Raw genomic sequence first — 16,523 nt, forward strand, 5'->3', positions numbered from 1 at the left:
TAGGCCTTTTAGAGATCACTTCATCTTCCACTTAACTATTCACAATAACAGTAATTTTGACCAGGGGTGCCCAAATTTTTACATGCCACTGTAGTTTTTCATAGATATCAGCTCTGTATAACCCTATGTCCACCACTATGCATATGCAAAAGGCGGTCAATAAGTGATGTGGGTGGGGTTACACCGGGCTCAGCATTCAGGGAAAACTTTTATTTGCAGCACAGAAAACAGTGATTGAATCGAATCTGCACTAAGCAGCACACATCATCATGCTCTCTGATGGGTGGGAAAAACCTGGTGACAGATTCCCTTTAAACTGCCTACAAAGTAGTTTTTCCCATCTCAAACTGTTGGCATGGATCTATGCAGTCACTTAATGATTGTTGGGGTTTGACCTCTGGCACCCCACTGATACTACATATGATTGACCGAGCGTTGGCTGAAAATAAAATGATGTGATCTAGCAGTGGTTCAAAAGGTGAAGCTCAATAGAAAAAGGTCAGCAGTACGCCAGCACCTCATGAGATGGGAGACCCTTTTCTCGGTGGTTTCAGATCCTGAAATACACAGAAGCATTCATTGCCTAAGAGGTGCATGCTTCATTAGAGCACGGTGAGAAAAAAAAAACAGATCCCGAAATAATACAATCATTAGATCCATGACCAAGCACTGCACCTAAGTAACTGCTTCAGAGCTAGCATTAGCAACTCATGAAAGGGCCGACATTTGTTTTCAGAAGGAATAACACAGGAAAAGGTGAAAAAAATCCAGAAAAGTGCCATATATCTGATATGTGGTCCATGATGAATGTACTGACTGGTTATCTAGAAACAGGAGAACAGCAACCATGCAGACAGAATGATACTGAATAGTTACAACTGAGATAAACATGTAGTCAATACAAAACAAACCGAAATATAGAGAACGAGCGGAGGCTAGAGGCAGAAACAGACTGCAGACAGTATTGGGAGATGAGCACTTTAGACCAAATATAGCGAGCTATATCAGAGCAGAGGGAGGATGGAAAGAAGCATCACATGAAATGGCAGAGAAGAGGGAAACAGAGAGGAGAGGGAAGAAACAACGTCACAGAAGACCTGCTGTCATTGGCAAAGCCTATGACTCATTCACTGCAGGATATGAATGAAGACACCTCTTTATTGAGCCCTCATTATCGCTGCCGAGGCCGTTCTATCCTGCCGCCCACGCGCCGTCTTCGTGTTGGGGAACAAAATCCAACCCTCCCCCCTACACGGTGAAGCTACCGGAACATTAAAGTGATACGAACACCAAGTGCACTTTAGCGCATAGGTCAATGATGGGGCATGTTTGTACCAGGGGGTAATATAATCTGCCAAAACTAGGGAATGTGTATTATTAATCAGAATGATGATGTGCCAACAAGCAATGATAGATACAGTACCTTGCAGAGTAGACTCCTCGGTCACTGTTGTTTGCAGGCAGACAATTTCCGTACTTTGCCCCCCGACGTGCTCGCCTTACGCTGGGATGCAGAGCTTACTCTCCTTTCTGACTTTAGTTGGGTCTCTGTGCCGTTCATACATAGCTGTTTGGTAGGTCCAGTGCCCTGTGTCTGTGCAAACCTGTCCTCCTCAGGCACCTGCCCTGATGCAGGAAGAAAAGATACAATGATCAGGTGGATTCCATAAAGGGATTCAAACAAATTGTTTGACTTTTCTGATGATCACTTTCAAAGAGCCAATTCTTTAATTTTCTATAAAGTATTTTCTATTTTCATTACCTAACATCTAAATATGCCAGTGAATTGTACCCCTCTCCTGTACTGTATACGTATGATATATTTTCAGAATCCATTTCACTTTCAGAATTTACGGCCATTTGCCCATACCGATTTTCCATGGATATCCTTTTGCATCTCTTGCATGAAATTTTTTTGACTAACCATGCACAGTGGTGGGTCCTAAGCAACTTACTGGTATGTGTTTTGCACCCTTATTTCTTCCATTTTTACCTTTATTAAATAGGCTGATATATTATTCGACACTTCTAAATCTTTTGAGTCACATGACAAGTCTGACCTACGGTACTTCTACCACTTCAGTTGGATAACATTAACTCCATGTAAGAAGCGGCACCTAATACGCAATCCATTTTAATTGCAGTGATCATGAATGCAGCACAAAATATACCTACGTACACGTGTCCCATACAGGAATACAAGTACATCCCAGTAGCTTGGCAGTGAAAATTTTTAACTTTAACCCCTTAGGGTACACTCCCACGACCAGGATTTGCTGCTGCGTATTTAAAAAGCAGCACTGAGGAATAAGTATCCTTAAAGGGACTCTGTCACCCCAAAGATCGTACCTGAGCTAAGCCCACCGGCATCACGGGCTTATCTACAGCATTATGTAATACTATAGATAAGCCCCCGATGTATCCTGAAAGATGAGAAATAAAGGTTATATTATACTCACCCAGGGGCGGTCCCGGTGCGGTCCGGTCCGATGAGCGTCGCGGTCCGGCGCCTCCTAGCTTCATTTGATGACGTCCTCTTCTTGTCTTCTTGCAGCGGCTCCTGCGCAGGCGTACTTTATCTACCATGTTGAGGGCAGAGCAAAGTAGTGCAGTGCGCAGGCGCCGGGAAAGGTCAGAGAGGCCCGGCGCCTGCGCACTGCAGTACTTTGCTCTGCCTTCAACAGGCAGACAAAGTACGCCTGCGCCGGAGCCGCTGCAAGAAGACAAGAGGACGTCATCGAATGAAGAGTGAGTATAATCTAACCTTTATTTATCTTTCAGGATACATCGGGGCTTATCTACAGCATTACAGAATGCTGTAGATAAGCCCCTGATGCCGGTGGGCTTAGCTCAGATACGATTTTTGGGGTGACAGAGTCCCTTTAAAAACAGATAGTCTTCATTGATTTTATAATTCAAAACAAAAAAAACCCATTACACATAACTACGACCCCCTTTTTCCTTCCCTACCCCGCTAGAACAACTTGTGTACCACACATCTCTTCAATAAAAACAGACATCATAATTCCGGAGACAGTAAGTTATGTAATATTACCATTATTTAATCAGCCTATTGTATTATAGTGTGTAATTCTGTAGTTAAAGGCCCCATGAACACATGAACACTCTCTATGGGTAACCAAAGGCACATCTCATTTGTTAGACATTTATATATTTACCTTAAAAATATTCGATCCCATAGTCGTCACAGGTTTACCGCGACAAAGAGGAGCCAGAAGACCATAGTGTCTGATTTCTCCTACTCTTGCACTGATTAGAAGCACTTCACCTTCATATTAAAGTTTTCCTGCATTAAGACTCAGCTGTGCACGGTTAGCCACTCCTATACAAACTAGGCCCTGGCTAGCACTCATTGTCAGAGTTTGCTTACGCTGCATGGCTGGATGTTGTTGGTTTATAGGAGAAGGCGGTTGGTGGATTTATCTGTGACTGATGCTAGGTTTTGAGTTTGTGATTATTCCCTTTCTTCTCCTTTTTTCCTTTAATCCCATCCTCCACTCCCCGATGCATTCCTCTGTTATATGTGTAAGTATATTTGTATGTTTGGTATTTTTCATTACCCATGTTCGTATTACCTTGATAGTCTGGTTGGCGTATTACAGTACACTACTACTCCCCTCTTCCTTGGGTGGGAGAAGGGTACAGACTGATGGCGGATTCAGGAGCTAAGGCAAGTTATGTGACCCCAGCATCTTCCCCATCAGAAGTAATCTGGGGAACCGGGCGATCTAGGGCTCATCTAGCGTTCGTGACAGGGAAGGAACCCCTGGTCCCGGGCATACCCGGCAACAGAGTCGTGACAATAGTAGTTTACAATTTGCTAGCCCTGGTGTCTTAAACCAACTGGGTCATATATTTTCCATCTTGAAGGGGTCTACCTCATGTAATAAAAACATTTCTTTCCATGAGGATATTAATTTTATTATTAAGATCACGTGTGGGTGGATTTACCGACAAATAGAATAGGGCAGTTCATTTTCTAGCAGCATATGGAAGTCTAGCGATCGTCACTTTCCCTGTCCATTAATGTACATTTCATCTGCATACCCCAAAATACATATTCTACAAAATATCTCTCATACCACAAGGTGAATTAAATTTAAGATCGTAGTCCAAAACATATGTAATCATTGGCAAGTCCACATCATGTGCATAAGTCCTACTTCGTCTACAGTACATCTAGGGACATATGGAGTCTGATCTCAGACTGGCTTTAAAACATCCAAAGTGGTGTTTTATACACTCTATAAATAACATAATTGTGACAAATTTCTTAGTCACACTAAGAGAACTTTGGAATTAACTGTAGTATTGAATCACATACCTAATCTGGAACAGGTCCAACGTCATTAACCCATTTCGTTGTAGCACTTAGGGGGTACCTAATAAGGTATGTGTTTAGTAGGTTCTTGTAAATTAGAGATAAACCCTTTGGTATTTCTTTGTGATCCTATTATGTCTAATATTGTGACAGGGATACCACGACAGAAAGGAGCCAGAAGGCTGCAGCGCCTGATTGCTCCTACTCCTGCACTGATAAGAGGCACTTCTTCGTTTTAATGGTGTTTATTTCTTTTAGCATGACAGTGGTTAATCGGCCATGTTGGAAAATCTCAGCTGCGCTCAGTTAGCCACTCCCATCCTCTTTATAATCTGGGTCTTGATTCAAATCTATGTCAGAGCTAGTATTTGCTGCATGGCTTAGGAGGAGAGGTGTTCATATGAGGAGTTTTGGAGGAGTTTTCTGTGACTGTTGCGTGGTTTATAATTGTGAGAATTCCCTTCCTTCTCCTACTTTGGTTATTCCCCCGTGCTCCACTCCCTAGTGCATTCCTCTGTTATATGTGAGTGAATATTTATATAAAGTCCAAAAGAAGAAAAATGTTCAGCTCCCCCAAATCCGTGAAGATAAAATTTCTTTATTCAAAAACTTGTAACAGAGGGTACAAACTTCAGCACAAATCATGTGGGTGGGAATCTCAACGCGTTTCTGGAGACTAAGCTCCCTTAATCATGATTAAGGGCTCGTCTCCAGAAACGCGTTGAGATTCACACCCACATGGTTTGTGCTGAAGTTTGTACCCTCTATGTTACAAGTTTGTGAATAAAGAAATTTTATCTTCACGGATTTGGTGGAGCTGGACATTTTTCTTCTTTTGGACTTTATACGTTTGGACACAGCGGGTCTGTGCTCACGAAGCTCAACTAATGCATCACGGGTGAGCTGGCTTATTTTTCTGAATATTTATATGCCTATTTTCAGTTACCTTGTGTTGCCTTGTTCTTCGGGTTGGTGTACTGCAGTTCACAGTAGCGCCCCTCTTCCATGGGTGGGTGAAGAGGACAGACGGAGGGCTAACTCAGGAGATAAGGCAAGGGTGGCAGGTAATAGGGCGAGCTAGGGTGCCCCTCGTGGTAGGGACATGGAAGGAGCCCCTGGTCCTGGGTCACCCGACAGGTGAGTCGTGATAAATACTATACCCGCCTGCACATATTTGGAGTTTGATTTACACTGAATTTCAAATACATAGAGTAGTTGTAGAAATCTATAGAACATGTCATGTCGCAAGGGGCATTTTTCTTGAACGTTTTGAAAATATTTCCTTCTAATAAATGAACTAGGTTCCAAACCCCAACCTGTTGCCAGTAATCAAAACCTTGTAGTGACAACAACTCTGGTATATTACTAGTGTCCCAAAAACGGGGTAAATGTTCTGAAAGCAATAATGTTTCGTAACTGCTTTATTTTGTTCCATACCTTATCATGATTGCCATTGTATAATATTTAAAAGAACACTTACAAAGTGTGCCCACCTCAAGACTGGAAAATAGTGAATCTTTTTCCACCATATGCTGAAGAACACTCACAACAGAACTGTTTATGGTGTTTTCGCCCCAATCTAATAAGTTGACTTTGTGATGCTAAATAGTACATCAACAGAAGAGTAAAGGTACCTTCACACGAAACGACATCGCTAGCGATCCGTGACGTTGCAGCGTCCTGGCTAGCGATATCGTTTCGTTTGACACGCAGCAGCGATCAGGATCCTGCTGTGATGTCGCTGGTCGCTGAATAAAGTCCAGAACTTTATTTGGTCGTCCGATCGCTGTGTATCGTTGTGTTTGAAAGCAAAAGCAACGATACCAGCGATGTTTTACACTGGTAACCAGGGTAAACATCGGGTTACCAAGCGCAGGGCCGCGCTTAGTAACCCGATGTTTACCCTGGTTACCAGCGTAAAAGTTAAAAAAAAACAAACAGTACATGCTCACCTGCGCGTCCCCCAGCATCTGCTTCCTGACACTGACTGAGCGCCGGCCCTAAAGTGAAAGTGAAAGCACAGCGGTGACGTCACCGCTGTGCTGTTAGGGCCGGAGCTCAGTCAGTGTCAGGAAGCAGACGCTGGGGGACGCGCAGGTGAGCATGTACTGTTTGTTTTTTTTACTTTTACGCTGGTAACCAGGGTAAACATCGGGTTACTAAGCGCGGCCCTGCGCTTAGCAACCCGATGTTTACCCTGGTTACCCGGGGACCTCAGCATCGTTGGTCGCTGGAGAGCGGTCTGTGTGACAGCTCTCCAGCGATCAAACAGCGACGCTGCAGCGATCGGCATCGTTGTCGCTATCGTTGCAGCGTCGCTTCGTGTGAAGGTACCTTAAGTGCTAAACCACCTTCATCTTAGGGCTTTTGTAGTGACTAATTAAATCAACGGTTGACCTTTCCGTCAGAGGAGATCCGTAAATGGTTTATTTTGTAAAATCTATTTTTGGGGAGTCAAATTAGGGCATTACCGTATAAGAGTTGGGGCACAAGTATGATTTTAATCAAGTTTACCCTTCCCACTACGGAAATATAATTTAAACCAAGCCAGTATCTTTCGTTTAAATTTGGTTAATAGAGGACTCAGGTTGAGTTGCTCATATTCCACAATTTTAGAGGATACTGTGATACCCAAGTATTTAAACCTAGATAACAGGTGAATCAGAACATTAGAAACAATAGCAGGTCATCTGCATATGCCACCTTCTCTTCCTTAAGGTACCGTCACACTCAGCGACGCTACAGTGATATAGACAACGAGCCGATCGCTGCAGCATCGCTGTTTAGGTCGCTGTAGAGACGTCAAACACAGCAGCTCCAGAACGATGCAGGAGCGATCCTGTGACGTAACGGTGACTCACTTATCGTTCTCACAGGTCGTTAGCTCCATGTAAAACATTGCTGGCATCGTTGTTTTTGTTGTCAAACACGACGATACACGCCGACCTGACGACCAAATAAAGTTCTGGACTTCTAGCGCCGACCAGCGATATCACAGCGGGATCCAGATCGCTGCTGCGTGTCAAACACAACGAGATCGTTAACCAGGACGCTGCAACGTCACGGATCGTTGTCGTTCCCGTTGTAAAGTTGCTGAGTGTGAAGGTACCTTAAGGGTATGTGCACACGTCCGGATTTCTTGCAGAAATTTCCTGAAGAAAACCGGAAATTTTCTGCAAAAAATCCGCATTTTTTTTTGCGTTTTTTTTTTAGCATTCTGCAAGCGTAATAAGCTTGCAGAATGCTAAAGTTTTCCAGGCGATCTGTAGCATCGCTTGGAAAACTGATTGACAGGTTGGTCACACTTGTCAAACATAGTGTTTGACAAGTGTGACCAACTTTTTACTATAGATGCTGCCTATGCAGCATCAATAGTAAAAGATAGAATGTTTAAAAATAATAAAAAAAATGCTTATACTCACCTGCAGACAACCGATCTCCTCAGCGGCGTCCGTTGTCCTATAGATGGTGTGTGTGCGCAGGACCTTCCATGACGTCGCGGTCACGTGAGCGGTCACATGACCGGTCTCGCGACCAATCACAAGACCGCGACGTCATCGCAGGTCCTTCACCGCACACCAGCTATAGGAACCGAAGCGGCAGCATGCACCGGAGAGGCGGGAAGACTCCGGAGTAGGCTTGAGCGAAACGGGTCGTTCGTTTTCATAAGTCGCCGACTTTTGGCAAAGTCGGCGTCTCATGAAACCCGATCCGATCCCTGTGCGGGGTCGGCCATGCGGTATGCGATCTTGGCGCCAGAGAGAGAGAGAGAAAAAAATAAAAAATAAAAAATTCATAATAATTTCCTTCATTGGGTTTCGTGTTTCGGCCGAAACCCGACTTTTCACGGTGGTTGGCCGATTTCACTCGACTCGACTTTTAAGACAGTCGGGTTTCACAAAACCCGACTCGACCCTAAAAAACTAAAGGTCGCTCAACCCTACTCCGGAGGCCATCGAAGGTGAGTATATTACTATTTTGTATTTTAATTCTTTTTTTTTTGACCAATTATATGGTGCCCAGTCCGTGGAGGAGTCTCCTCTCCTCCACCCTGGGTACCAACCGCACATAATCTGCTTACTTCCCGCATGGTGTGCACAGCCCCGTGCGGGGAAGTAAGCAGATCAATGCATTCCTAGGTGTGCGGAACCCCGCAATTCCGCAAATTTAATGAACATGTTGCTTTTTTTTCCGCGATGCGATTTTTTCGCGGAAAAAAATGCAACATTTGCACAAAAAATGCGGAATACCCTAAAAATAATGGGAGGCATATGTAAGCGTTTTTTTAGCGTTTTTATCACGTTTTTATAGCGAAAAAACGCGAAAAAAACGCGAAAAAACGCGAATACTGAACGTGTGCACATGGCCTAAAGGTACCTTCACACTAAGCGACTTTACAACGATAGCGATCCGTGACGTTGCAGCGTCCTGGATAGCGATATCGTTGTGTTTGACACGCAGCAGCGATCAGGATCCCGCTGTGAGATCGCTGGTCGTTGCTGAAAGTCCAGAACTTTATTTAGTCGCTGGATCTCCCGCTGACATCGCTGAATCGGTGTGTGTGACACCGATCCAGCGATGTCTTCACTGGTAACCAGGGTAAACATCGGGTTACTAAGCACAGGGCCGCGCTTAGTAACCCGATGTTTACCCTGGTTACCATTGTAAAAGTAAAAAAAAAAAAAACACATACTCACATTCCGGTGCCCGGCGTCAGCTTCCCTGCACTCCTCCTGCATCCTGTGTAAGTGCCGGCCGTAAAGCAGAGCGGTGACGTCACCGCTCTGCTCTGTGGGAGATGCCGGAGATGTTCGGCGCTGACACAGGATGCAGGAGGAGTGCAGGGAAGCGGACGCCGGGCACTGGAATGTGAGTATGTGTTTTTTTTTTTTTACTTTTACAATGGTAACCAGGGTAAACATCGGGTTACTAAGCGCGGCCCTGCGCTTAGTAACCCGATGTTTACCCTGGTTACCAGGGGACTTCGGCATCGTTGGTCGCTGGAGAGCCGTCTGTGTGACAGCTCTCCAGCGACCACACAGCGACTAAACAGCGACGCTGCAGCGATCGGCATCGTTGTCTGTATCGCTGCAGCGTCGCTTAAGGTACCGTCACATTAAGCGACGCTGCAGCGATAGCGACAACGATGCCGATCGCTGCAGCGTCGCTGTTTGATCGCTGGGGAGCTGTCACACAGACCGCTCTCCAGCGACCAACGATGCCGAGGTCCCCGGGTAACCAGGGTAAACATCGGGTTGCTAAGCGCAGGGCCGCGCTTAGTAACCCGATGTTTACCCTGGTTACCAGCGTAAAAGTAAAAAAAACAAACACTACATACTCACCCAGCGTCTGCTTCCTGACACTGACTGAGCTCCGGCCCTAACAGCAGAGCGGCTTTCACTTTCACTTTAGGGCCGGCGCTCAGTCAGTGTCAGGAAGCAGACGCTGGGGGAGGTATGACGCTGGGTGAGCATGTACTGTTTGTTTTTTTTACTTTTACGCTGGTAACCAGGGTAAACATCGGGTTACTAAGCGCGGCCCTGCGCTTGGTAACCCGATGTTTACCCTGGTTACCAGTGTAAAACATCGCTGGTATCGTTGCTTTTGGTGTCAAACACAACGATACACGGCGATCGGACGACCAAATAAAGTTCTGGACTTTATTCAGCGACCAGCGACATCACAGCAGGATCCTGATCGCTGCTGCGTGTCAAACTAAACGATATCGCTAGCGAGGACGCTGCAACGTCACGGATCGCTAGCGATATCGTTTAGTGTGACGGTACCTTTAGTGTGAAGGTACCTTAAGTCCCATATTTAAATCCAATTATCTCGGGTGTTGAACAAATGACTGGTGACAGAGGTTCAATCCCTACTGCAAATAGAGGAGACAAGGGACACCCCTGTCTCCTATCCTTATACAGTGGCTCTTATCTTAGCTTTTGGTGCAGAGTACAGCAGTTGGACCCAACTTCTAAAGGTACCTTCACACTAAGCGACGCTGCAGCGATACAGACAACGATGCCGATCGCTGCAGCGTCGCTGTTTAGTCGTTGTGTGGTCGCTGGAGAGCTGTCACACAGATGGCTCTCCAGCGACCAACGATGCCGAAGTCCCCGGGTAACCAGGGTAAACATCGGGTTACTAAGCGCGGCCCTGCGCTTAGTAACCCGATGTTTACCCTGGTTACCAGTGGAGACATCGCTGGATCGGTGTCACACACACCGATCCAGCGATGTCAGCTGGAGATCCAGCGACGAAATAAAGTTCTGGACTTTCATCAACGACCAGCGATATCACAGCGGGATCCTGATCGCTGCTGCGTGTCAAACACAACGATATCGCTATCCAGGACGCTGCAACGTCACGGATCGCTATCGTTATTGTTGTAAAGTCGCTTAGTGTGAAGGTACCTTAAATGTGTTCCCAAAGGCCATTTGGCTTAGTATAGCCCACAGATATTTACACTCTAGGCTGTCAAGAGCCTTAGCTGCATCCAAGATAGAACCACCCGTTGGGCAATATTATCAGCTTCTGCTTCCATATTTATATAAAGCCTTTCAAAAATGATGGCAAATGAATTATTGGGCATAAACCCAGACTGATCAACGTGTATTATTGAGGAGATCACCCTAGAAAGTCTGTTTGTTAACAAACTGCTTGCTAAACTGTTAGCCAAGATGGGTCCATATGATGCCAGCAAGCTAGGGTCCTTGCATCCTTTCGGTAACACTGCGATTATGGCTTCCCGCATGGCGGCAGGTACTGACCCTCCTTCAAGAAATGAATTCTACACCTCCAACTGCATGGGAAATAATACCGCTTAATATCTTTTGTACACTTCTTCTGGAAATCCATCTAGTCCTGATGCTTTCTCATTAGCTACTGCACTTTATGCTAGTTCTAGCTCTTCAATATTAAATGGCTCATCTAATAGAGAAAACCGGGAGCTGTGGCTTACTGAGGAAATTCTGAATCATATCTTCTGTGGGCAGCACTTACGAAAAGTATAACTGAATATTCTTAAAGAATTAGAGGCGTATTCTTCAGTGTTGCATGTACTGCAGTACCATCTTTTGTTTGTAGACATGATGTAAAGGAAGATTCTCTCTGTGCTGTGGCTATCACAGACAATAGATGTCCTGTCTTTTCTTCCATCTTCAAAATATTGCATTCTCTGAAGTAATCTTTCTTTCCGCTGCCTGTAATGTTACTTGATTAAGCATTGTCGAAGTGTCACGGGGTTACCGCGACAGTGTGGAGCCAGAATACCGCAGCGTCTGATTGCTCCTACTCCGGCGCTGAGAAGAAGCACTTCTTCATTTTAAAAGTGTTTATTTCTTCTGGCAGAACAGGGGTTAATCGGCCATGTTGGAAATCCCTGTGCTCACAGCTGTACTCGGTTAGCCACTCCTTTCCCTTTATAATCTGGGCTCTGTTATTAATCCTCATCAGTGCTAGCATTTGCTGCTTGGCTAACAGTGGGAGAGGAGTTCATAAGAGAAGGAGAGTTGGAGGAGTTATTAGTGACTGTTGCTTGGTTTGTATGCGTGGTAATTCCTTATCCTCCTCTGTTTTTGTTATTCCCTTACCTTCAAACTCTGGTGCATTCCTCTGTTATATGTGAGTGAATATTTTGTATGCCTGGAGTTTTCAGTTAACCCTTGTCCGTGTTTCCTTGTTTGTCAGGTTCGTGTACTACGGTGTACAGTAGCGCCCTCTCTTCCCTAGGTGGGGGAAAAGAACAGACGGATGGCTAACTTAGGAGATGAGGCATGGGCGGAGGCCCCAGCATCGTCACCATCTGAAGTATCCCGAGGAGCAGAGCGAGCTAGGACGGACCCTAGTGTTAGGGACAGGGAAGGAGCCCCTGGTCCCGGGTCACCCGACAGCTGTGTCGTGACAGTGAGCAGCTTTCAGGCTGTTCTGTGCGGCTGGCGTTGGATCTATGTTCATTGCATTCTCAGAGTTCCTGAAACACCAATGCATCCTGCTGTTGAGTATGAGATTTAGCCACTAATATTTATTTTATAAAAATATCTCTAAGATAGGCCTTCATAGCTTCCCACACATATAGACTAGAAGCAGTATTTTTTTTTTTTTATTAATCAGAAGGTATTCCTTCAGTTCCATTTCAATTTATTTTATTCTCAGCATCAACAATTTGCAACCAAAATGGGTTTAATTTCTATGTGGATCTGCAACATCCTGGAAGGGTGCACAAATCCAGGGAGAGACGAGAAGCAAATGTTCAGATAGTACTCTAGGTAGGTATTCAATGTTGCAATTAATCCTTCCTAGAGCAAGGTACATTTGTGACAAGGAAGAAGATGTAGCTAAAAAGCAGGAGTACTGATATAGGTCAGAATGATCTGAAGAAATCAATTAAGGTTGTTTCTTGAAGTAAACGACTAAAAAGAGTGTGGTTAAATTCTATGTCACATTATTGACTTCATGTCTACTCCTATTCTGATAAGAACCTGGTATATTATTAAAATACCCTACTATTATATAAGGGACTTGTGAGAAGCTTTCTATATTAAGGGCCTTATGGTGGCTTGTGAAAGTATTCACCCCTTGGCTTTTTAATTATTTTGTTACATTAGAACCTGTGTTTAAATAATCTTTGTAATATTTTTTGTATTTGTTCTGTATTCACCCGTTTTGCAAGCAATTACATTTTCCCTGTCTCTGCTAATGAAAACATCCCCACAACACGATGCTGCCACCACCATGTTTCACTGTGGGAATGGTGTTTTGGGGATGATGAGCTGTATTGGTTTGACGCCAGACCTAGAATTTACCTTGGTGGCCAAAAAGTTCAATTTTGATCTCATCTGACCACAGCATCTTCCTCCATACATTTGGGGAGTCTCCCACATGTCTTTTGGCAAACTGAAAAGGAACCTTACAATTTTTGTGTGTATATATAAAGGCTTTTTTCTGCCCTCTCTTCAGTAAAGGCCACCTCTATGGCGTGCATGGTCTATTGTGGTTGTATGGACAGATGCTCCAGTGTTTGCTTGGGAACTTTGCAGCTCCTTCAGTGTTATCTGTGGTCTCTGTGCTGCCTCTCTCTAACGCCTCCCTTTCCCTGGCTGAGAGTTTTGGCGATTGGCCCTCTTGGCAGGCTTGTTATGATACCATGTGCTTTCCGATTGATAATTATTGATTTGATGGTGCTCCAGGGGTCATCAGAGACTTTTTTTTTTTTTTTTTTTATAATCCAACCCTGACTTGTACTTCTCAACAACTTTGTCCCTGACTTGTTTGGAGATCTCCATGGTCTTCTTGGTGTTGTTTGGTTAGTGGTGCTTCTTGCTTAATGGTGTTGCAGCCTCTGTGGCCTCTCAGAAAAGGCGAGTATATACTGACAGACCATGTGACACTTACATTGCACACAGGAGGACTTCCTTTCACTAAGCATGTGACTTATGAAGGTAATTGCTTGCACCAGAAATTTTCAGGGGCTTCATAGCAAAAGGGGTGAATACATATGCACATGCCAATTTTCAGTTACTTGATCCCATATATTTAATTTATGCTTATGTTTTTCTCACTTCACCAAATTAGACTATTTAGTGCTGATGCATCACACACAAATCAGATTACAAAAATATTTAAAAACATAGGCTGAAATGTAACAAAATAGGCAAAAAGCCAAGGTGGTGAATACTTTTGCAAGCCACTGTAGCAACTTCCAGCATAAATAACACAAACAGTCCTCATGAAAAATAATGAAAATGTAACATCAAGGTAACCATGACCTAAAGTGACACATGCTGCTTAATGTACGGTATGCTGCTTATCCATGAGGAAGGATAGATGAGCCACCATGCTGCCTAAACACGCATTTTTCGTATATGCTTTCTCAAGGGAAAGTGTGAAGAGGTTGCTGTCCTGCTGGATATTTATACTGATTGTCAAAAGGTGCCAATTATATAACAGCACAGGGGCACCTCGGTCTGCGCCATTAGTGTTAGCTTCCGTCCGCCGACATCATGACGACGCGCGTGTCAGGTAATTAAAGCCCAGTGACCTCATTGAAACCTGTCCTGGCAGTTTTCAGGAAAATGAAGCCGATCCATGATCAAATTAAGATCTCGTCTCAATTACGAGTTGAGATCATGCGCCGCCACTATTTTGATGAAGACCACCGGAAGTCAATCTGAAAAAGTGCTGCTAGCAGCTCAGTTTTACTGAAACACATTGTAAGATCAATCTGCGCAAGCGCTGCCCGCAGCTAGGCTGGAGCACATACAAAATTTACATAGGGAACAGGATAAAGACACCGGAGGCATCGGCGGGGCCGTGGCAGAGACGATGGAAGGAGACCAAAACTTGCGATGATGATTTTAACACAACCAGTCTGAAAATTTCTTCACCGAATGTACTGTATGTATTAACTCAGTATAATAGCACCATTATGGCCATACCAGTAGTTTAATATGCATAACCCTGATGACATGTTCTCTTTCACAAGCATAGGAAACATTCGGCAATCCTCCACAACCTGCAGCATAAAGCAATAATAACGCCAATATAAAGCAAAACTAAGATAATAACTTGATTTACCAGGAACTGTAAAGTCTTGAGTATAGATGATTTCATCCTCCAAGTCACACAGATCTTCATCCTCACTATACCCGTGTAGATCCTCCAGGTAAGGCACAACTGTCAAGCTTCTCCAGCGATCCTTGGTTTCTGAGCTAGGGGGAATGGGTACAAGGGGGTCCATCTGTGGGTGCTTCTTGCGGAACCAGCTGCAGGAAAGGGACAAAGAGTAAACATTGTGATTTAGGAAATAGGAGTTAAAAAAAAAAGAGTTACAGACATGTCTACCCTTACCTTCTCTGGAATTTGCTTCAAATTCTTCTGATACAAATTCAATACAACAAGACATGCTAGCACAACCATTGTCAAGCTGCGCTGCACACCACGTTCACCAGATATACGTCTTGTGACAGTTCATCGTACAATTGGGTTTTCTTTTTAGGCTGGTAATCTTGCGTCTCGGAACACGATAAGCCAATATTAAGGAATTAAACTCTACTCTAATTTCTGTGGCCAAAAAATGTCTTTTGGCAGGACCTTCTACTCATGCCCACTAGCGAATCTCATCTGAAAGGGGTAAGCTACGTGGTTTGGGTACTTTCTCCTTGAAGCTAGGCATTTACCCAAATAAGTAATGCATAGCCTATCAGGCGTAGCACATAAGAATAATTACGATGCAAAACTTTTTCTGTTTTTTTCAGGCAGACTTATCATAACACTTGGGGTAATGGTAATTACTGCTTTATTTCATAGCAACGGCATGGCTTGTTTTTCAAAGTTTAGCCCTCCCCCCAACCTATTTAATTTCAATCTTTCCTTTGTTCTCCATATTATTAACTCTATATTTCCATGCCTCACTCTCTGCTGTGGTCATAGACTTCATTCACATGGTCATTTTTTTTCTAAGCAACATAGCATAAAATTGATGTTGCCCAAAAAAAAAAAAAACGTGTAGGTGTGTAATATCCTGTCCGGAGAGCTGATGTAGAAATCCCCATTTCTGGTTACTGCTCATCTTGTCTCTGATGGAGTGCGGCGCACACAGAGAGGTGACCCAGTTGCCGTGGCAACCAGCTGAGGATGGGGGGTGCGCGGTTACTCTGCACATCTCCCCACACTCAGTGGATGAGTCACACAGTGTCTTCTAAGCACTCCGTCACCAAGGGAGGGGGGAGCGAAAACCATAGATAGAGGGAGGGCGACGGCTGCACAAAGGTGGGGAACAGAAAGCGGAGAGCGATATGCTGAAAGAGATGGGAGGATAAGGGGAATAGGAAGAGATGCTGAATGCAGAGACAAGGTGTACTTCTAGGCGAGTGGGTGAGCAGACAATAGGAAGGAGAGAACAGAACATTTCAGAGAATGGAGTATTAGAATGTAGATTGTGAGCCCCAATGGGGACAGTGATGATGAGGTCAGTAAAGGGCTGCGGAATTAATGGCGCTATATACCTGAGAATATATAAAGTATAAGAATTACAGAAATTAGAATCATGGATCCCCATGAAAGCCTCACCACTATATGATTGAACAACCCTGCCAGCCTATCAAGAACATCAGTGCCTGCCCTACTTTCCTCCTGCCATGTGTGACGAATGCCGTAAAAACAGCGGGCTGTGTCATCAACA

The 16,523-nt window shown here is 44.4% G+C and overlaps 1 protein-coding gene across 1 annotated transcript in view; it reads right to left on the reverse strand.

The window, feature by feature from the left end:
* Positions 1–16,523, reverse strand: part of STK11 (serine/threonine kinase 11) — a 132,697-nt gene that overhangs the window by 8,372 nt on the left and 107,802 nt on the right. The window contains exons 8-9 of the mRNA XM_077271405.1: positions 14,918–15,105; positions 1,424–1,626 (exon numbers count right to left, since the gene is read on the reverse strand). Coding sequence (XP_077127520.1) covers positions 1,445–1,626; positions 14,918–15,105 — 370 coding nt within the window. The 3' untranslated portion in view covers positions 1,424–1,444. The remainder of the gene's footprint in view (positions 1–1,423; positions 1,627–14,917; positions 15,106–16,523) is intronic.

The sequence above is a fragment of the Ranitomeya variabilis genome, chromosome 1 (genome assembly GCF_051348905.1).
Source record: "Ranitomeya variabilis isolate aRanVar5 chromosome 1, aRanVar5.hap1, whole genome shotgun sequence".
NCBI lineage: Eukaryota > Metazoa > Chordata > Amphibia > Anura > Dendrobatidae > Ranitomeya > Ranitomeya variabilis.